The sequence below is a fragment of the Drosophila miranda genome, chromosome 4 (assembly GCF_003369915.1).
Source record: "Drosophila miranda strain MSH22 chromosome 4, D.miranda_PacBio2.1, whole genome shotgun sequence".
Taxonomy (NCBI): domain Eukaryota; kingdom Metazoa; phylum Arthropoda; class Insecta; order Diptera; family Drosophilidae; genus Drosophila; species Drosophila miranda.
This window is the reverse complement of record NC_046677.1, coordinates 16,091,728-16,114,151: the sequence shown is the minus strand read 5'-3', so window position 1 is coordinate 16,114,151 and position 22,424 is coordinate 16,091,728. Positions and strand designations below refer to the sequence as shown.

At 44.6% G+C, this 22,424-nt stretch overlaps 3 protein-coding genes across 8 annotated transcripts; 1 reads left to right on the top strand and 2 right to left on the bottom strand.

The window, feature by feature from the left end:
* Positions 1 to 1,475: 1,475 nt before the first annotated feature.
* On the bottom strand, positions 1,476 to 4,014 carry LOC108164129 (V-type proton ATPase catalytic subunit A). The gene is made up of 2 exons (XM_017299728.2): positions 2,802 to 4,014; positions 1,476 to 2,736 (listed from the first exon to the last, which is right to left on the bottom strand). The coding sequence occupies exons 1-2, from the start codon at positions 3,882 to 3,884 to the stop codon at positions 1,648 to 1,650; spliced, it is 2,172 nt and encodes a 723-aa protein (XP_017155217.2). The 5' UTR covers positions 3,885 to 4,014; the 3' UTR covers positions 1,476 to 1,647.
* Positions 4,015 to 4,666: 652 nt separating this feature from the next.
* LOC108163580 (V-type proton ATPase catalytic subunit A) lies at positions 4,667 to 8,492 on the bottom strand. The gene is made up of 5 exons (XM_033393057.1): positions 8,385 to 8,492; positions 7,040 to 7,138; positions 6,280 to 6,977; positions 5,237 to 6,214; positions 4,667 to 5,168 (listed from the first exon to the last, which is right to left on the bottom strand). The coding sequence occupies exons 2-5, from the start codon at positions 7,113 to 7,115 to the stop codon at positions 5,076 to 5,078; spliced, it is 1,845 nt and encodes a 614-aa protein (XP_033248948.1). The 5' UTR covers positions 7,116 to 7,138; positions 8,385 to 8,492; the 3' UTR covers positions 4,667 to 5,075.
* An 854-nt stretch (positions 8,493 to 9,346) lies between these two features.
* On the top strand, positions 9,347 to 14,159 carry LOC108163946 (adenylyl cyclase X E-like). 6 transcript variants are annotated; one of them, XM_033393056.1, is made up of 12 exons: positions 9,354 to 9,529; positions 9,588 to 9,728; positions 9,797 to 9,956; positions 10,020 to 10,788; positions 10,837 to 10,937; positions 10,994 to 11,333; positions 11,397 to 11,850; positions 11,905 to 12,263; positions 12,927 to 13,021; positions 13,079 to 13,230; positions 13,289 to 13,442; positions 13,507 to 14,159. In XM_033393056.1, exons 1-12 carry the CDS (start codon positions 9,449 to 9,451, stop codon positions 14,079 to 14,081), a joined length of 3,381 nt encoding a protein of 1,126 aa, XP_033248947.1. In that variant the 5' UTR covers positions 9,354 to 9,448; the 3' UTR covers positions 14,082 to 14,159. The 6 variants fall into 6 exon arrangements, with proteins under 6 accessions (XP_033248945.1, XP_033248942.1, XP_033248944.1 ...); XM_033393053.1 differs by having other exon boundaries at positions 9,353 to 9,529; positions 12,927 to 13,230; XM_033393052.1 differs by having other exon boundaries at positions 9,353 to 9,529; positions 9,797 to 10,788.
* Positions 14,160 to 22,424: the final 8,265 nt, after the last annotated feature.

Genomic DNA, 22,424 nt, shown 5'->3' with positions numbered 1-22,424 from the left:
GAAATGGCTGCTGGGACGGGACGGAGTAGAATGATGAGCAAGTGGAGACCAGGATGATGCTCCTCTTCGCTCTGTGCCTGGCTGGTGCACTGAGAAAAAAATCAGGTTTTAGCTGAAAGAATTCTGATCTTGAATAGAGCCTCACGAAATCTCTCTCGGTATTTCGTGTTTTAAAAGATCATGGCAATAGATCTGTGATTACTGCGTAAACGTTTACCCCCATTTGTAGTTAAATTCTTCAAGAATAAACTTTAATCTAAGATCTAATTAATGTTGGATCTTAGATTTACAAGTTCTGCATATGTTTCAATAAAATCACATAATTTGCATTATATATAAGGATCTATTGTTCCTTTAAAACTTGACTTCCGCTCAGTGTGCTGACGACCGATATGGAACGAAAGGGAACGAAGAGTAACGAAAAGAGAGCCAAAAAGAGAACTGAGAGAGGTACAGGAGCGCACATCGAATGGCAGCCAATTAGCGCGCATTGCTCATACGCCACGTTTGTCATGGCAGCCAGACGCCCACACTCACACTGTCTCCTCTACAACACACGTACACACACATACACATATGCCTGACTTTGCCCACCCACTGGTGCTGCTCCCAGCCAAAACCCCCCCAACCATTCCCCGCCATCTCGCATAGCGGAAACGGAAGTTGTAAGGGGATTTTCAATTTGCAATTGAACTGATTCTGATTTTTTGGCTTGCTTCTTTTGCTCGGCGCTCATTTTATGGCTGACTTGGTCTGCTGTAGTGGTGTAGAGATGGGTTCTAGATGGCAGATGGGGATGATGATGGCAAAGGATATGGAATGGTATGCGATGGTATGGGGTGAGATGTGATGGGATGGGATGGGTGGTGGAGTGCGGAAATGTAATCATCGCAATCCACAGAAGCCCAACCGTGCCCACACACAGACAGAGGGATCCAGGGACTTATACATATAAACTTACATTTAATTTCCACTAATTGAATCGAAATCGATCTCTCTCACTCTCACTCTCTCTCTCCCCTATGCTGGATGCTGGTGCAAAAAGCTTTCCACTGGGCCTTGACGTTTGCTCTTCGGATTGCGGGGGGAGAACATTTTGGTTTTGGGGCGTGGCCACGTTTGAGCGCATTTAATAAACTTTTCCTATAAATCAAGGAATTTTTTATTACTTCCTTTTTTGGGGGGAGGCGGAGGCGGGGGATCACCCTCAATCTGCCCCTAGAAAACGGATTAACTGCTCAGGAAAATTCAGGGAAACTGCAAAAGCGGCAGACGAAAAGGGAAACGAAAATTGCACCGTTAACTGCTCTAATGGGTAAAACGCGTCAATGGGTAAATGACTTTTGACCCCCCACAAAAACGGAAGATTATCGTCAGTAGTCGATGGCAAGGATAATTATCGTGAGTATAATCCAAGTGGTTATGGGATAAAAATTCCTGAAATATGTGCGTAAATCTTGAAAAGTCTTTGTAGGTGAGGAATTAATGATTATATTATTTCATTTTAAAAGAATATTAAACAAAAAACCAACAAACTCGCTTTAGAACTTTGAAATGCAATTAATGGATGCACATTTTCCACCAACAATTTTGAAAAGTCACCAAACCAGATGCGTTAACGACACCCTCCTTCGCATCAGCCATCTTTTATGCATAGAACTTGGCGATATTTTCTTGTAGATGGGTGAAGGTCTTTCGAATGCTCTCATGCAGAATGTCCATCTCCTCCTCGACGGCTTGCTGGCCCATCTTCGGATTGAGAAACTTCATGGTGGACAGATCGTACATTATCTGGGCGCCGTGCTCTCTGATCAGGTTCCACGTGACACGAGCCTCGTCTTGGGCTGTGCTGACCACAGCCTCGACGGCGGCGTCGTAGAAGGCCATCATGTTGCGGAGCATCCCGACGGTCTTGTAGAAGGGACAGAATGCGTCGTAGTTGCTGTAGGAGTTCTGCTGCAGGAAGTCATCCTTCAGCATCTTGGCCACCTCCAGGACGATCTTGTCGGTCTCGTTCAGCGAGGACTTGCCCACCAGCTGCACGATCTCCGCCAGATCGTCTTCCTCCTGCAGAATCTGTTTGGCCGAGGACCGCAGCTTGACGAAGTCGGGATTGTTCTCCTCGTAGTATGCGTCCAGGGCGCGGATGTACTTCGAGTACGACTGCAGCCAGTTGACGGAGGGGAAGTGCTTGCGCTGGGCCAGCTTCTTGTCCAGTCCCCAGAACACCTGGACGATGCTCAGAGTGGCAGAGGTCACGGGATCGGAGAAGTCACCGCCAGGAGGCGACACAGCGCCGACAATGGACACAGAGCCTTCGCGATCGGGGCTACCCAGACACTGTACGCGACCGGCACGCTCATAGAAGGAGGCCAGACGGGCACCCAAGTAGGCTGGATAGCCTGCATCGGCGGGCATCTCCGCCAGACGTCCGGAGATCTCACGCAGCGCCTCGGCCCAACGGGAGGTGGAGTCAGCCATCATGGACGCGTGGTAGCCCATGTCCCGAAAGTACTCGGAGATGGTGATGCCCGTGTAGATGGAGGCCTCACGGGCAGCCACGGGCATGTTGGAGGTGTTGGCCACCAGCGCGGTGCGCTTCATTATAGTCTCCATCTTGCCGTTGATCTCAATCTCGAGCTGAGGAAAGTCGCGCAGCACCTCAGACATCTCATTGCCGCGCTCGCCGCAACCTACGTACACGATGACATCCGAGTTGGAGTACTTGGACAGAGCCTACGGGAATGATAGGAAGAAACTACATGAGGCCAAGTCTTTTGATGACTGAGAATGAAGCTCACCTGGGAGATGACAGTCTTGCCGCAACCGAAGGCACCGGGAATGGCGGTGGTACCGCCCTGGACACAGGGGAAGAAAGCGTCCAGAACGCGCTGTCCCGTCAGCAGAGGACTGTTGCTAGGCAGCTTCTCGACTGTGGGCCGACTGCGTCGCACTGGCCACACCTGGAGCATGGTGTGCTTGGTGACGACGTCCTCGAACTCCGTCTCGATGACCACGTCTTCCACGCAGTAGTTGCCCTCGCTGGCCAGCCACTTGATGCGGCCCTGGCTGCGAGGCGGCAGCATCAGGCGGTGCTCCATCATACAATTCTCGTGCACCGTCCCATAGATGTCGCCGCCGGTGATCATGTCGTCGATATTCAGCTTCTCTGGGCTGAAAGAGTAAGAGATATTGCGGGGCAGACATGGGATATCAATGCCCTTGGGCACGTAGATCGATTCGGTGATCTCGTGGATGGTGCGCAGCGGGCGCTGAATGCCGTCAAAGATGCTGCCCATAATGCCCGGGCCTAGCTCCACGGACAGGGGTTTGCCCGTCTGGTAGACAGGATCCCCGACACTCACGCCGGACGTATCCTCGTACACCTGAATGGTGGCCATGTCGCCCTCCAGACGAATGATCTCGCCCACCAGATTGTTGTGGCCTACGCGAACCAATTCGTACATGGCGGCGCCGGCCATATCCTCGGCATTGACCACTGGACCGGAGACGCCAAAGATGCGCCCTACGTGCTCCTCCTCCTTCTCCTCCTCCGCTGGGGTGGGGGTGTCATAAACCACCTTCTTCTGAAATACAGATTCGGTTGGGCGCACATTTGCATTGCCCTCGGCCGAATCGTCAGAATCGGTGTTATCGGCTATCGTTAAGCTTCGCTTGCGCTCTTGCTTAGAATCATCCTCTTTACAGTCCACAGATTCATACTGGGTCTGCGCAGTCCCATCCTGAACACTATACTCGAAGGAGGTGTTCGTGCTTGTTTCCTTTTGGGCTGCTTTTGCAGCTGTGCTGCAGGTGCACGGCTTCTGTTTGGCGTCGTGTTGGCAATGACACAGCCGCAGTGCAGGTTTCTTATCTTTGTCCATGGTGGCGATTGAATGGGATCCAAGTTGATCAGGTCAATTTTTACTATGAAAAGGGATAATTTTGTTATTTATCGAGCTGAAATTATTTCTACAGGTCTGCTATGAAAAAGGCAGATATTTCATTGAAAGAAAATTTTAAAATATGGGAGAATAGAGTGTTGTAGAAGGATAGATAAAGCCGAATTGTGATACAGTAGGCGCTGACTCACCAGACGAACGATACCGGGCAACAAGCTCCAATGTTTCCCAACCTGCAGGTGCGTACTGCCAGGTCGTACGAAAAGACACTATACAAATTATCACATCAGGTTCTGTGCCGTAGCTTTTTAAGATTTTAAAATAGAAAGATGTTTCATTAGGTCAAATATATCTGATGCATCGTTTCGTTCAGTAATATCAGACACCTGATAGCATAGCTTTAAAGAAGTTTCGTTGATCAATTTTCTTGAATATAAATAAGAAAACGAAGAGTTTCGAAGTCTATACGAGATTAAGAGAGAGAGTGGAGGAGAGGTGCTTGCAATTACATTAAATGTATTTGTTGTTTGCACTTTATTCGTACATTTAATATTTCATACTTTAAATATTTACATAAATTTAACAAACAAACAAACAAACAGGGGAGAAAACATGACTTTTTCACAAATAAACAAGAATTTCCATTCATTAAACAATAATACTATTTATGCATGCATTTGTATATGTCTTTTGTGTGGATGTGCGGTGCGTGTGGGGCTCGGGGTCGGGTCCGCGTACTACTTCGGTACTACGTGTTGTGCGTGTCTTTTATTCAGTGTAGTGTTGTAAATGGAAGTACATAGAAGGACGTTCGTTGGTGGTTGGCGTTACAGTTGACGTGTCCCTGACTGCCCCCCTGGCGGGTTGCATTTCTGGATGATAAAGTATCAACCGCAGGCCGGAATGTTTTGCATCTCTCGCAGGCATCGAAAAGTAGTGGAATTTCATTGATGGATTTTCGTTTGTTTTTCTTTCTTTGTTTCGGAAACTTTTGAATGCAGCATGGAATTGTTGGTCTTCTTCTTTTTCTTCACAATTTTTTTTCAGTAGGCTTTTTTGTTGTTTTTCTTTTGACGGAACTGTACGCACGGTACGTTTTTTGACTGCTTTCATTTTAAAAGTTAACTATATAACAAATATAAGATTAGATTGTAAAAGTAAGGCCAACACGCTCTAGTCCTCCAGATTTCTGAAGGCCTGCTGCAGGTCCTCGTGCAGCTGCTCAAAGTCAGCCTTGATCTTGGCCTCACCATCCTTGACGGGGTCCTGAGTAAAAGGCAGAGAGATCAGTGAGTAATCTCTTCATTCATAAGCGTCGATTAGGCTTCACTCACCTTGAACTTCATGGAAGACAGCTGGTACATGATGTTGCCCATTGCCTCGCGAATAACGTTCCAGGTGATCTTGTTCTCGGACTGGGCCGTCGACTCAACAGAGTGGCGGGCCAGGTCGTAGAAGTCGATGATGTTCTTCAGCATACCGACGGTCTTGTAGAAGGGGCAGAAGCGATCGTACGACGAGTAGGAGTTCTGCTGCAGGAAATCGTCCTTCAGCAGCTTGGCCACCTCCAAGGTGATCTTGTCGGTCTCGGCCAGCGAGGCCTTGCCGACCAGCTGCACGATTTCAGACAGATCCTCCTCTTCCTGCAGGATCTCCTTGACCTTGGTACGCAGGGGCACAAACTCCTGGAAGTTCTTGTCATAGAAGTCATCGAGGGCACGCATGTACTTCGAGTAGGAGATGAGCCAGTTGATGGAGGGGAAATGCTTGCGCTGGGCCAGCTTCTTGTCCAGACCCCAGAACACCTGCACGATACCCAGAGTGGCGGATGTCACGGGATCGGAGAAGTCACCACCAGGAGGCGACACAGCGCCGACAATGGAGACGGAACCCTCTCGCTCGGGGTTACCCAAGCACTTGATGCGACCGGCACGCTCGTAGAAGGAGGCCAGACGGGCGCCCAGGTAGGCTGGGTAGCCGGAATCGGCAGGCATCTCAGCCAGACGACCCGAAATTTCACGCAAGGCCTCGGCCCAACGGGAGGTGGAGTCAGCCATCATGGACACGTTGTAACCCATGTCACGGAAGTATTCCGAGAGGGTGATACCGGTGTAGATGGAGGCCTCACGGGCAGCCACAGGCATGTTGGAGGTGTTGGCCACCAGGGCGGTACGCTTCATAATGGACTCGGTGACGCCATCGATCTCCACGGACAGCTCGGGGAAGTCACGCAGTACCTCAGACATCTCGTTACCACGCTCGCCGCAACCGACGTACACGATGACATCAGAGTTGGAGTACTTGGACAGAGCCTACGGGAATGATTGGAAGAAACTACATGAGGTCAGGTCTTTTGATGACTGAGAATGAAGCTCACCTGGGAGATGACAGTCTTGCCGCAACCGAAGGCACCGGGAATGGCGGTGGTACCGCCCTGGACACAGGGGAAGAGCGAGTCGAGGACACGCTGTCCGGTCAGCAGGGGATGGTTGGCGGGCAGCTTCTCGGTGACGGGACGTGGCTGACGCACGGGCCACACCTGCAACATGGTGTGCTTGGTGATCTCGCCATCGAACTCTGTCTCGAGGACGACTTCATCGACCTTGTAGTTTCCAGAGGGGGCAATGTAGCGGACTGTGCCCTTGGCGCGTGGGTTGACAATCATCTTGTGCTTGACCAGAGTGTTCTCATGGACCAGACCGAACAGATCACCTCCAGTGATGTGGGAGCCGACCTTCACGTTCAAGGGGTTGAACTCCCAGGCGATGGTGCGCGACAAGGCGGGCACATTCACACCCTTGGGGATGTAGATGGAGTTGGTCAGCTCGTTGATGTCCTTCAGCGGACGCTGGATACCGTCAAAAATGCTGCCCATGATACCGGGGCCCAGCTCAACGGACAGGGGCTTGCCTGTGCGCAGGACGGGATCGCCGACAGTCACGCCAGAGGTCTCCTCGTACACCTGAATGGTGGCCATGTCGCCCTCCAGACGGATGATCTCGCCCACCAGCTCGTAGTAGCCGACGCGCACCAGCTCGTACATAGCAGAGCCGGACATGGCCTCGGCGGTGACCACTGAGAATTGGAGGTTAGGAGGTTAGATATCGGCTGGAGGGGGAATTTGTCTGGTTACTTACCAGGACCCGAGACAGCGAAGACACGTCCATATTTGGACTCACGCTCCTCATCATCGAAACATTTCAGATTGGACATTTTGCTTGATTTTGTTTCTACAACTGAAAGCAAGAGAACTGCATTGTAGCGCTAACGAAAGATAAAACTGAAAATTTCTTATCACTAATTGGTGGCTGGCTGGCTGGCTGGCTGGCCCTTTTGTCAGCTGACACATCGAAGTGGGAGGGAAGGGGACGTGTAACCCGACACTATCAATATCTTTTAATCCAAAGTACACACTTTTTGCTGCCTATTTTCTGGTAATATTTTAGGTATTTCTTAATCAGCAACTTGGCGACAAGTGTTTTTCAGTTATTTTCGATTTATACTCGTAACTCCCTCACACAAAAAATTATGCTCGAGCAGAGCTTTCGTTTCACGTGACAAAGCTTTGGCCAAGTTCGAAAAGTAATACCATCTCTCAGAGTCGGCTCTCCAACTGTGAAACCTCTCGACTGTGGAAAGAAAAACACACGCTAATTGAAAATCAAACTGCAAATTGGTTTTTCTATACTATTATCATTTTTCGTATGAATTTATATGCGGGCTGCGTTTATCTGAAGAGCGGGAGCGCAAGAGAACCAGAGAGCACAACTCTCTGACAACTCTCTCGCGCTCTTCGGCTCTCTCTCCATTCGAGTTCGAATATTTGACAATTGGCTTTGACGTTGATCACAAGACTACTGTCATTGGCGTCAGCTGACAAATGAAAAAAGTAAGTCGGTAAAAAAAAAAACGCAGACTGTGGATCGTACAGCTGTAATGTCAAAGCCACCATATTGAATTTTTGATCGCATTCAACCTCTCTGCTCCTACGTTAAAGTAAACTCCCACCCCATTCTATGTGTGGGGCAGGCTAATGTGGATCACAAGACACGAAGTGCGACAGAGAGGGGCAGAGCCAGAGCCAGTGGCTGAGCACGCGCGAGGGGAGGGTCAGCTGACAAGGCAAAATAATTTTCCACGCGTAAAATTTTCTGATAGTTTTAGACCGCACTTTTCTTTTGCCGCTTTTCCACTTGTTTTTGCACTTCCTTTTCGGCTTCTTTTCGCTGCACTTATTATCTAACACACATGCAGAATATATCTGCATGTTTTTTCTGTTTGCTTTCGGCTCTGCTTCGTCACTTTTTTAGTTGGGATTTTTCAAGGCAAAATGCCATCTTTCTTTGCGGCAGGCAGGCGCGCTTTCAATGTACCATAAGAAAACTCTCATTTACTTTATAATTTATGGCTTGCCTTGTTTCTGTTTCTGCTGCTGTTTTTTCTTTTTTTTCTTTAAAAGGTGTGGAGGTGGAGGGGGCTTACTTTACTGTGTCTTCGCATTCACCTTGCGAACGAGTGTGTATGCTCCGTGCGTGTTGGGTGTTGGATGGACTGTGGAGGTTGGAGCTGTGGATCGGTGTTCGCCAGCTCTATTCTCACGCAAATATGAGCTTTTTCGCTCTTCTCTTCACACTCAAGAGCCAAGTTCGAAAACGAAACCGACTGCGCAACATCAACGCTCGAACTTCGAAAAGTTTAGATTCGTGACGATGATCGCGCGCCCGAAAAGAGAGCGCCAGCTGTGCTTTCTAAGCGAAAGCTTGTGAGTGCGAGTTGTGAGCAGTGCTGCCAGAATTTCAAGGCAATAAAAGCTAGATTCGAACAAAATATACCGCAAATGGCTAAGACCGAAAATTGATAAGCTTAAAGTTTGGCTAAGACTAAATACATCCCAAAAATAACAAATTTTGTTATATTTTATTTTTGGTTTGAACAGCGCGTTGAGCGAATACACCACCTTGTATAATATCAAAATGATCACGAGCTTGCCAGCTGTGCTTTCGAAGCAAAAGCTTGTGAGTGCGAGTTTGTGAGCGTAGCGCTGAGAGAGAGCGTGAGCGGGAGAGAGAGTCGGAGCTTGCTCAAACTAGCTCGAAGAAGTTCGTGGGCTGATCTTAAAGTTTATGGAAACTGTGGTATATGTACATATACATATGCAGGAATCGTAGTAATAATGATAAGAAAAAGAAAATAAATGCTATCTTACTTCAGGTAATTATTTAAAGGAACATTTGAAGACCATTGTTATTGTTTTTAGGAGGGTGAATTGGATATGCGGTTGAAGTAATCCAACGAGCAAGAACAAGTGGAGTAAAATGAGGAGGAGCAATTTATGTACTATGTATTCATGTTCTAATATTCAGTGCAACTGATTTGGTTGGGTTTCATTGCGTAAGGTATCGCAATATCCTTGATTTTACTTTTTCGAATACCATCGGAATAGTTCCATTCCAGGTAGGCTTTAGGTCCGCTGTACTTTTACGTTTCAATACTTGTAATTCATTTGGAAGTAGTCAATAAATATAGAATAAACAGGTAAAAACAGAATGCCTCGGCAGGGCTTCGTTGACGACGTGTGTCAGTACAACTATACCAAAGAGCGCCTTTGGGAGCGCAGCTACCTTTTGGTAAACCTTTGCAATACATACCTGGTGCATTCATTTAGATACATATGGATATCCCTAGGTAAAATGTGCGGAACTGCACCTGGAGGAGGAGTACCGCTTGTACCAGGCACGACTATGGAATAGTTTTCTTGGGGTGTTCCTCCTTCTGCACACTCTCATAACTATCGCCCACTGCGCAATGCTGCTGTTCACTTGCGAGGTAAGTCAAGCAGGAATTGTTAGCTAAAGTATAGGGTCACGGCTAAAGGTGCCACCATCCTTATCCAGCATCCCCACTTAATTTATTTTGATGTGGCTTTATACATAGCTTCGGCATTCATTATTCTAACTGTCATGAGCGTCAATTTCTGTGAGAACCTTGCTATGCGACACTCGTGGATTACTTATACAAGCGCCGTAGTGTCCGCTTTCGCATTGGTGTCTGCTGGTGAGTTAATTGATATTCAACCTTCTACTTTTACTATAAAAAAGACATGTTTCCATACTGCAGATATCTTTCAGGGCACATATCATTACTACAAGCACGATTGGGCACTGGATACATTCTACGACACTTATATTGTCTATATGATATACATGTTCATGCCGATACCCATTATGTCGGGTGCTCTGCTGCTAGGGGTCACAGTTTCCGTCGTGTACATCGCCTACTTTTGGGTCTATGTTGCCGAAGAGTACTACTCCGACGAAGACTACGGCAGGTTTAGTTTGGATATATTCCACCACTTGGGTTTCAACCTTCTGGGTATGTTCTTTCGCATAATGAATGACATTGTAGTGCGGTCGTCCTTCCTGGACCGCCATCAGTACATAATGGAGAAGATCTGGCTGCGCAATGCGCGTCGTCAGGAAAAGTTAGTTCTGCATAGCATTATCCCGCCGCAGATAGCGAAACCCATTCAAGACGATATACAAAATAGACTTGCCAGAAAACTACGCGGACTTGCCGCGAGTCGCTCACCGGGCGTCATGGAGCATGTCATGGCCATTCAGATCCATCCCGAGGTCAGTATCTTGTATGCGGATGTGGTCAACTATACGAAAATGACGACAACCCTGAACGTGGAAAAGTTGGTGAGGCTGTTGCACGACCTCTACGGAAGGTTCGATATGGCCGCCACCCAATTTGAGGTTCAGCGAATCAAGTTCTTGGGCGACTGCTACTACTGTGTGGCCGGTCTAATGCGCCCGAGTCCAGATCACGCCAAGAATTGTGTGGATCTGGGTCTGTCCATGATCTCACACATTCAGGAAGTGCGGTAGGTTATGGTTATTGATCGAGACCTTTGTATTTAAACATTCTGCAGGAGGGAAAACGACGTGGACATCAATATGCGCATTGGAGTCCATTCGGGAAGTGTGATTGCAGGAGTCATTGGCGAAGCTAAGCTACAGTACGATATATGGGGTGTGTTGGAGCATTCCATAAAGATTATCGATTGACGAGATTCTTTCTTTGTGCAGGAACCGACGTGACCATTGCCAATCACTTAGAATCCACCGGGTCACCGGGATTTGTCCATGTTAGTGCCAGCACTTTGAACGAACTAGAACCTAGTGAATATACGATAATTCCTGGCACCGACGCAGCTTTGGAGGATCCCGTTCTAAGCAAACACAATATCAGCACGTTTCAAATTTCTACTGAGCCTTCTCCACGTTTCACCAAACGAACCACACAGAGGTTCGAGTCACAATCTCACATGGATATACCTGCTAGACCCGATTTGTACAGAACTAAAGATCATGTGATAAACGAAGAGTTGCGTCACGAGTTTCGAAAGATGCCAGTCAGTAGTTTCAAGTGAGTGTCGACTCTCTCGGACAAAGCACAATTCAACCATTAAGCAGATTCCGCACACCCCAGACAAATATTCTCCTGGAGAAGACGAAACCAGTCTATCGACCTTCTGTCGACCGCGGTCACCAAATTCTGCCTGGTCTATCGGGATTCCAACATAGAGTGCAAGTACTTGCGCTCGCCGGACCTAATGTTCAAGTACAGCATGTTGCTTGCTTGGAGCATTGGATGTAGCCTGGCCTACATTCAGCAGATGTCTCTAGGCGAGGGCGTACTACTTGAGGCCATACTGTTGGATGTTGTTGTATTAACTTTTCTGACCGCCTTGCTTGTCATATCTTGGTACAAAAAATTTTGCTGGCTTAGATATGGCAATAAGGAGAACAATCGGCACAGATTCGGCAAACTTAGCTGCTGGATATTTCGGACCAGTGAGAAGATCCAAGCGAGTCTCAGCCTCCGCATTTGCATCTACCTATTTATCATTTGTGCGTACAATTCCGTGATCTTCATCATGATGGTAAGTGTCCATTGGTGGACTAACCATTGACCCTAAAGAAGTCCTGCTTTCTAGATGGAATGTGATCGCGAGGAGTTCGAAGTGATGTACATCGATAGTAAACTTTATCACTATGACGATATAGATATATGTTTTAATCCCTGGGTTATCACCAATGTAGTGTCCCTTATCATTGGAATGAGCTTTACGTTCACTAGTATTCCGTTCGTCTTGAAGATAGTTGTCTGTTTATTGATGACGATTTCCTATCTGATCGTTATATTTTTCCATTTGCAGTTCATTTTTCATCACAGTTGGACCACTAATCCTTTTTTTGCCCCAGAATATGCACATTGTACGCTCATTATTATCACATTTGTTACTTTGTATTTGAAAGAGCGTCACGCGGAGTTCACAAACAAAGTCAACTTCAAGTGAGTAACTCTTTATAATTTTATATAATTACTAGAAGACGCGCCAAACCTTTTTCTGCCATTTAATTTATAGCCAGCTTAAAAATAAGGTGAACATATAATAATAATAATAGACTGGTACAATTTTCGCAATCTGGGAATATACCATTTGACTTATGTGAAATTTGAGCTTATGAAAATAAGAACATTTTTGTCTATAGCTCCAATTAGCACTTTCGGATGAGCGGTATATGTAATATTTGGCTCTCACTCGAATATTGCATCTAATTTTGCTCGGTGTACTTGGTGGTGTTGCTTGCCTTTTTCTCTGAGAGTGTACCAGCGCGCCTGCACCGCTCCAATTAACTTTTTTGATTTTGTTCATCTCGTGCCTGTTGTGATTGAGATTTATGCAAATTACGACATGCTCACATGCACATTTTCGTTATCTTGTTGGATTCGTTCCTCTGTTGTTTCAGCTGTCCTATTTCACATTTTTGTTGCTTTATTCGTTCGACGGTCCCACGGTCTACATTTCGTATGGCAAACCAACAAAATAGAAACACCGTGACACGAGATTTATTTATACAGATCATTTATAATATAATATAATATAATATAATATAATATAATATAATATATATAATATAATATATATAATATAAGTTATTTAAATTAATTTAGTTGGCGCATGGATTTGAAAAGAAAGCAGCGTGATGCCCAAAGTACTAACTACTCGATAATAATTCTCCTGAATAACATACTTCCTGCTCATGTTGGTACGTTTTTCGTTCAGTTTTATGAGCAAAATCATCGGACAGCCCTCTCTTCCTCAGTCAACATCTACCTTACATCTCTCGCAAAACATGAGCTTTACTACGAAGAGTATAAAATAGTTTCCGTTATGTTTGCTACTTTAAAGAATTTCGAATTGAGCCTTAGAAGCTTGCGCCTACTGAACGAGATCATCACGGAATTCGATAGATTGGTAAGCCATACTATATTTACTATTCGTATTTATTTGTAAATATGTCTTCTCGTTATAGTTGCATCACTACAAAGATAATTACGTGGTTGAGAAGATCAAAATTGTTGGCTGCACTTACATGGCAGCATGTGGATTGGATGTGAACTTTGCCGGTCGCATCAGCAAAGATTTGGAAAATCGGGAGACCTATCGAGACTCTCTAATGGAAGAAGGTTAGTCGTAATCAACGTGAAATCGGATTATGTATATTGGAAAATGTGTGTAATATCTTTTTAGTGGAACAGGCACAGAATGTTCGTAGAGCCTCTTCAAAAATAGCAGAAGAATATCCCAAGGAAGTTCTTCACGAAGAGGTCGTCTTTGTGATGACCACGTTTGCCCTGGACCTAATGCGAACCCTTTGGATGCTCAACAAAGTCTATGAAACGGTGTCCTATGACAAGTCCGTCATCAGCCCAGACATGTCCATCGGAATCTCCAGTGGTGAGGTGATGGCTGGAATCGTTGGCGCCTCTCACCCACATTATGACATCTGGGGACACCCCGTTAATATGGCGTCCCGTATGGACTCCACAGGAATGATAGGACATATCCAAGTGACCAAGGAAACCGCTATCCTATTGGGTGAATTTGGCATTATGTGCAACTTTCGCGGCCAGACCTATGTTAAAGGCAGTGGAAATATTCCCACATACTTTGTTGCCATTGATGATGATTACGAGTTTATCACGACAGGGGAAAAGCGAATACCAAAGCGTCAATATCGAGAAAGAGATGTATCGATGTCTGACAACGAATCGATTTATAATCCTTTTTGGCATGATGACGATGATGAAATCGATGATAATTAAATATTAAATATGAATTATTTTAATATCTATTATTTCGTTACCATTAAAAGACGCATTTAGAGCCATTGATTCGTAAAAGAGGGCATAAGTATTTAATATAAATGTAAAGACCGAGACGGCTCTCCCTGGGGGAACAGCCAACCGTTACTCATACTAAGCTGCCGCCCTGACCAATATTGATTCCTACAAATATACGCTTTTGTTGTGAGCTGCATATTCTCGTAATAAAATTAATAATAATAATCATCAGAAATAAATCCTAGTTCGCATTAATTTGAGCATACATATATTTTTACACAATCATATGTATACAAGTATGTATATGGGTGTATTAGGAGCCTGCATGATTCCACAGCTATGTATGTACATACATATGTGCACTCATGCCTCTCGATTGAATGATCGAAAAAAGATCAAACCATTTATTTGAGGAATTCACAATATGAAGAAAATTGTTCACTCATCACACTAAACAAAATTTTACCGCAGAAAACAATTAAATATGTGCATACGCGCGTGTGTGTGACTCATAAACGCTCACAGCAAACAATGGACATAGAATTCTCAGCCTTATGAAAGGAGAGTGCTGAGCATGACGACAAAATGCTGGTGGTTCGTAGCCTGGCTGAGACAAGCAACAAGTGTGATGGACTTTCAGTTTATTTTCTTAGTTTATCTTCTTTTTTTCTTCTTTTTCTTGCTTGGAATGGAAAAATAACTAAAACCGATGTGCAAAAACATTGGCAGATGTAAGAATGACATATAACACTGTATCCACTGCTTGCCATACCGTATTATGCATGAAAAGAGCGAGAGAGCCCAGATGAGAACCATTCGTTTCTCTCGCAGCAGCGCTCTCCGATCAAGTAGAGCACAAACAAACCAAAACTACCACCAATCGTTGCACTTGCACTCTTCTGGCTGCTCTCAGCAGCGGTTTGTTCTCTCGCTCTCTCTCCCGCCGCTGTAGCAGCCGTCGCTCCGTTCGTTTTCTGCTGCTTTGTTCGCCTAATAATTCCCAAGTCTTTATTCGCAAGAAAGTGAATATATATAGCGCTGGCTTGCTTATTACTTCGGCGGTCGAGCGCCTCACAGTTTCTCAAGGGTTGGCCACGTTCCTGACTAATTGTGGCAAACAAATGGAGCAGATCGACTTAAACAAAGTTGAGAGAATGTTTGAAATAAACGAATCAAAGGTGTTTGAAAAAACTGAAAAAACTGGAAAAACTGGAAAAACTGGAAAAACTGGAAAAACTGAAAAAACTGAAAAAGTTGAAAAAGTTGCTAAGAATGTTTGAAAAAAACAAACAAGTTGGGGGGGTGTAAAAGCCGTTGAAGGAACGGGGACACGCCCCATGGTATTGAAAAATACTGAGAACAGTCGAGGAAAACTCTTAGAAAAGAAAGGTTTGTCCGAGACTCTAATAAGTGTTGCGATATGAAGTCCACACGCCAATAAAGTGCGCGGATCATCAGACGATGGTGATGCCACTGCAAACCAGTAGGGAAGCCGGTAAGGCTTTACCTGTGAATAAAAGGATATTTGGAAATTCCGAAATGAATATGCCGAAAAACCGACAAAGCTGCTATTCCCATGCAAATGTGAGGATCTGTGAACCCAAAACAAGCTAAAAAACACAAAAAAAAAATAAACAAAACAGAACTGTGAGGTCGGGGGAGTGAGCACGTGCATTCTCCAATGATCGCTTTTTGCGATTATTTTGTTAATACAATTTTAATGAATGGTTCTGGTGTCTTGTTCTGATTGTAAAAGAAAAAACAACCTGGGAAAAAACAGTATCCACTTATAAGCAATACTTATTTATTTTGTTCAATTATAACTGAATAAATTGTATTTTAACGCTTAATTCCCTGAAATGTAAGTTGCAAAAACGTTAAATGCTACAAATGAAAATTCCAATTAATTAATTAAACAAGCTATTAGTTTACCATTTAAATGCACTGAAATGAAATTTTCAATTAATCAATTCATGTTAATTGCCCGCGCGAGGGTCGCCCCATAAGCCGGATAGGGTTTTAAAATCGGCAAAAACACTACTCGTAACTCGTCACTTCGCTTTATTTGGTTCTCTTATTTTTTCTTTGGCTATTCAACAACAAATCGAACTCACTTCGCTGATGGCCCGACGCGGCGGAAGAGGCTCTGCGTCCGAAAAAAACTTTGATTAAAATTCGCATTGTAAAAAGATATTTACCAATGATTTACATTTTTTTTTGCTGCCATCCATTCCATTCCGTTGCTCCCCATTCTCCTCGGCTTTTCTGCTGCTGTTGTTCTAGTTACGTTTCGAGTTTTTTCCCCTCTTTGTTTCAGCTTGAAAGCAATCAGGAGAGGGGGGGGGGGGGGGGGGGACAGTAAGAGCGGACAAGGAACGGAAAAATGGTCAGACCTGATCGAAGCTGGAAATGCCCTTTGGGGAGTTATCAATATTACTTTCTGTTGGATTTGTATCACGATCTTGTAACCAATCATTCTCTAATTTATACCGCTAAATTATCATTTATAAGCGAAACCATTACAGAACTTTTAATCTTAAGAATGAACATTTTGATATAGGTAAATAAAATGCGTCAAATGTAACGTACAATAAATGTCTATGTTGGCCGATATAACCCAGTAATACATAGATCATAGTCAGAGGTGCAGACGTGGAGTAAAACCTATTATTGTTCGTTGTTTGCCCTGTCCATTGTACCACATTGTAATCTACATAAATATGTACATATGTACATACATAAACAATATGCTCTCGCACTGCAGCAGCCTATGAGCCGTTCTCTCGCGTGTTTCTCTTTTTCTTTCTTTCGCTATCGCTCTCTCGATCTGTCGCGCTCTCGCTTGCTAAAGGGCACGGGCCTGACCTTGAGTTAAGAGTGCATCTAGCACCCACTTGGCAGTGCATATCGTCTTGGATTCTAGTTCTCCAATCCGACATCGTCTTGAATAGTAGATCGACTCTTGGCGCTCTCGTGTTAAGCCTTACTCGGTGGCCAGCAAATCAAATCATCGTCTTGTTAATAAACACAAAGGGACTAAGTTCTTGTAGTGTAATGATTGTTTTTATAATGGCTTCGTCTAATAATGAATAGAGTTAGAGCTCAACATTTGCTTCTTGGCCTCGCTTCCATTTGCCGGTCTAATGGTGGAAGAATGTCACTAGACGATCATTGTTGGAGGGAAGGGATCCACCAGGGATCCTGCACTGGAAGACATCTGGGATATTTTGTGCCCTTCCTGCCCTTCCTTACTTCTTTCATCTTTCTAAAACTGAGAACTTCTACCCTATTGATTGATAAGGTAGGGTACAACAGAGAGCATATACAACGAGATTGGAACTCTAATTGGAAACCGAGGAAGCCAGCGATGGGGCAGGAAGTGGAACGGAACCAGAAGGTGAACCTCGGGCAGCGTTTGAGATTGATTTTGCTAAATTCTGTGATTGCAGTCAGCAAAAGTGGCAGCTACAACAGTAAACCATTGCTTACAAAGTAGTCAAACAGTCAAAGAGTCGCCTCTTGGATTGTCGATGGCATGAAAGATACAGATACAGATGCAGATACAGGGATGAGGATACAGAGGAGGATGCAGTGAGAAAATTCTGGCTCTCGCTTTTTGCATAACTTATAAATCGATGACGTTGGCATGCGAGCGCATCTCGAGGCCCTCGCAGTCGAGACATTTGCATAATAAGGCAGCCCGTGCATGCAGCAGGAAAACTTGGCTGCAATTCCCTGGGCAGGGAGTGGAAAATTGCAGGGGCAGGGCACGGGTAGATGTATGCGTGTGCATGTATGTGTTGCCTCTGGCAGACTGCAGATGTGATAGAGATGGGAGCGTTTCAGAGTGTGGGGGGGTGTGGGGGTGTGAGGGTGAGGGCTTTCCGGATTCTGTGTCAAAATGGCGCAGAAAAATGCTCAAGTGAAGGAGCAGAGCATGAGCAAGATCCGACGACTGCAGCGCGCTAGAGTGGAATGAATTTGACACATCGAAAGCTAAGATATGTACATACATATATCCCTCTGCTCCCTCTCCCCCCGCACCATGCCACTTCCCCCCATAATGATGGTGTGTGTTAAAATCTTTTCCATGTCGATTCCAACTACAGATTAATATGTGTGTCAGAAATTATAAAAACTTCTTTGTTCATTTTACAAGGGAATTGTCGTCTGCTCAAAGAAGAACTTTACATAAATGGAGATTCTGTGTTGGAAATTTGCAACGAACCAAATTGATATGAATGTAGGTTGATAGGCTAACAGGGAGACTTTAGCTGTGAAATATCTCATCTAGGGCACTGGTTCTATCTACGGGACATCTCCTCAGCAAGGGCCTTGGCATTTCCTTCTCAAAGTTCTACGGAATCTAAAGACCTCTTGGGGAATCGATGGGCAGTTTACATACAGGTAGGTACTTACGATTTTGAGCCACAGCGATAGTTTTCATTTTATCTTATTAGTTAAAGACTTTATTCAGAGATAGGGGGTTCAGACGACTCATTTCTTTCACAGTACTCTCAAGATAAAGTTGTTCAAGACGAGGGTGACAGCATTCTAAACGTGTTTAGTGACTCCAAATCTCGAATTTCACCGATTTTGGAATCGATATCAAGCTATATAAGACATTGTTCGAGATAAGAAAGTTTTCCCTGCTTGATTTATGAGTTCTTTGAGGGAAGAATGGAATTTTGTGAGAACAGAGCCAGATTTACAATACAGGAATATTTTGCAGCTTAAAATATGTTTTTCTTCTTTATAAAGAAAATGTACCTTGTACGAATCATCGTTTGCATTACTTTGAATAAATAGTCATATCGAAAGGAGTTCCATCTCATTCCCTGCCACATTTCACATGTTTTTCACGGTACCCTTTAGATATATGCCAAGAAGGTTTGAACATCAGTGAACATCCCACATATCTATCGGTACAGCTGTTGTGCCACCAGGGACCCAAGGGGGTCACGGGACAGTTGTCCTTCGACCTCTCATCGTTGTTCCTGTCATAGCCCTCCAGCATCTACAGCATCGTCTAGATAGAGTTTGCAGTTGTAATCGATTGGATTGGAATTTCATCTGTGGTAGCACCGATATATTATCCGGCTAACTACAACTATACGTTTGAATATACATATAAGTAGTATTATACACATGTATATCATAATAAAACCTGTCCTTTCCCATGCCATAGAATTTGTGCGCTCGTTTCGATTCAATGGTCAGAAATTGTGTTCCCAAAAGTGTTCTGTGTCCAGCCTGCGGGTACATTCATTGAATTCCGTTCTATTAAGCATCGAATAAAATTTGAATAAAGTTGAACTTTGCTTTGGGAGTTTTTCCAAAGTTCCTCCCCCTCCCATCGCCCATTTCCGCATAGAATCTCCATATTTCGTATAACTTTATTTTTGTTGTTATCTCTGGGCTCTCCCTCTATATAGGACTGTATACATTAAGTCATAACTTCATTTGTCTGCCATGGGCATTCATTTAGTTTATGTTTGTGCAACTCTCGCGGTGCCCTCCCCCTCAACCTCCCCCTGTCTCCTGCACATATCTCTCTCTCTATCTCAATAAATTCATTTGGGTCTTGTTACAGTACGAACTATGTACGGGGAAGGTTCCGGTCCCACCATCAGCACCAGGAAGAGCAAGAGCAAGAGCAACAGCAGCACCGCCATTGCCATTGGCTAATCTTGTTGCGCATTGCCATAATTTTCAATTTACATGCACCCAGGGCCCGTGCCCCCCCTTCAACAGGAGGCCATCCTGCTGTTCTGGGAGTCTCTGTTCGGGCGTTATATTGGTCACAATAAATTGACTGCAATGGGCCCCCCAACTCTCTGTGTCTCTTCTTGAGTGTGCGTGTGTGTGTGTGTGTGTGTGTATTCCATTCGCTTGATTATGGCCTGCAGTTAGCCCCCTCTCAATGGCCTTCAATATGCCGCACCCTCCACCCATTACACTGCAGTTGCATTAGCCGCCATTCGCCCCCTTGAAGTGCAACATTTCGATTTGCGCCATCATTGGTCGGGGCATCCTTTGTGCCGGCCATAGCCTAATCATTGACACATTCATTGATGCATCCGAGCGCGCTGTGGCATATTTACGAGCTGTCCTAATTGCCCCCAAGCAGATGCCTCGTTCCACAGCACTATCCCACGATGTCGCAGCACTCTACTCTACACTCTACACCATACAACACCCTACAGACCCCAGAGGGCAAGTTTGGCCCAACGCGAGCGAGGTGCATTTTCCCCGTGGCTCTGCCTGGGGGTCACATAACTTAAAGTCTAATTTACATTGGACAAGATATAATTTAATCATTGATTGTTGGCATAAATTCAACTACAGTTCATAAAGTTAAAGTTTTAATTAGGAGACTCGGCAATTTACTTGCCGCAGTATTTTTAACTATTACTTTTGCTCCGAGCGATGTCATTTAGAAGCATAAATCGCACCAATCATCACTTTCGGATGAGCGGAGTGTTCAATAATTGACTCTTACTCGCATGAGAGTTTGGTGAACAGCTTACCTATTGAATCGTCTATACCATTTTAGCTGGGAGGATATGGTATAATTATCCACATTAAATTCAATTAAAAAGTTTTTTTTTTAAATTAAGTTTTGAACGATTTGTTGCTATGTTTTGTTTGGGTGGAGTCACACTTTGTGATGTGTTAATAAATCTCTTAATAAATATATTCACTTGGATAATGGATTCATAGAAAATTCCATCTGGGCATTACAAATATTTCACACACAAATGTTATGTCCTCTGCAAGGGGCTGTGCCCCAGCAACAACTGAAACAGTATGCAACGAAAGCAGTAGACAAACAGGGGCAGGGGCATACATAGAAGCTGAAGGCCAGGATTTTCGAAAGCAGTAGGATCCTTTTGGTCCCCGTAAACAATAAACTTCTTCACACACGGACACATACCACAGAACAACAGGCACACACACACACGCACACACACACAGATACGAGAACGTATGCATGCATGGGAGAAGAGAGGATTAAACTAATTTGCAAGAACATTGAAAATCCTTAAAAACTGTTGCAGTGGCAACATAGAGGGAGGGAGCTGGAGTAGGCAAATACTGAGAGGTTAGGAGATTAAAGCAGCATGACATCAGGGATGACTAATAGTTCCGTTCTTGGTATAGCATTTATAGGAAGTATATATGGATATATATATTGATTAAATTTTCAATCTGCTTGAAATCGAATCTGTAGGTTCCACTTAATGTCTTCCAATTCGACTTTCTAATTCATTCAACAATAATATCTGCCTTATTTAATTAATATCTTTGTTTAAAGCGCAACACCTATTTTATGAAGCAATTAACTCACATTTATTATTCACTAGTTTGGGCCCAAAGGCGCTTATGGTAAGCCGCTTTCAAAATACTGTTTAATCACAATTAGTTTTTGGCTGCAAAATTCGTGATTGTACCTGATTAAAGCCTTCAAGAATTGGCAGTGCTGTACGTGAATGCAAACAAATTTATTTATTCCGAGTGCGAAGTCGAAGAAGTTTCGAATTTAGTTCCAGAAACAAGTTCCAGCCATGAACCATAAACCCAAATTGGCATCGCTCGCCCCCAACGAATGGCTCCCATGCGTGTGCGAGTGTGTGTGTGTGTGTGTGAGCGGCCATGATGCTGCTGCCACTCGTACTTGCCCCCCTGACCTCATGCAGCAAGCCATCTTCCCCTCCGCGGTTGGGGGTCTCTGCTGCTGGGGGAACTAAGCAACTTGTGTATTGCGTTGCATTTCAACTTAACTGAATTATTAGTCGACTTATGTGAATTATGATCTTTTAGTGCTGATACACCAGGCCCCATCCTCGTGGCACGGCACCCCTCAGAGAGCTCTGCACTCTCAACCACTTTCGTTAATGCATTTGCCCAGTGGCCATGTGGGATTGTTATTGTTGTTGTTGTTGTTGAGGCAATTTTCCAAAAACAATAAGGAAAACCCATAGAGACACACACACACAGAGAGAAAGAGAGAGAGAGAGAGAGAGAGAGAGAGAGAGAGAGAGAGCTGTGTGATGTTGTGGGAATTTGAACTGTTGACTGCTCACCTTGCAGCTGCAATTCACCCAGAAACAGAACCAGAAACAGGACCACAGCCAGGGACCATCACAGACCTAAACTTTTCTCTTTTTTTTTTTTTTTGGTTTTTTTTTTTGTTGTGGGTATTGTTGAGGATGAAGCTTCTCCTCCGTTCTGGTCTGGGGCTGGGGCTGGGGCTGGAGAGCTTTGTTATATTCATGCCGTTGTTATTGGTCTTTGTTGTTTGTGGCATTGCAGTTGCTAGGA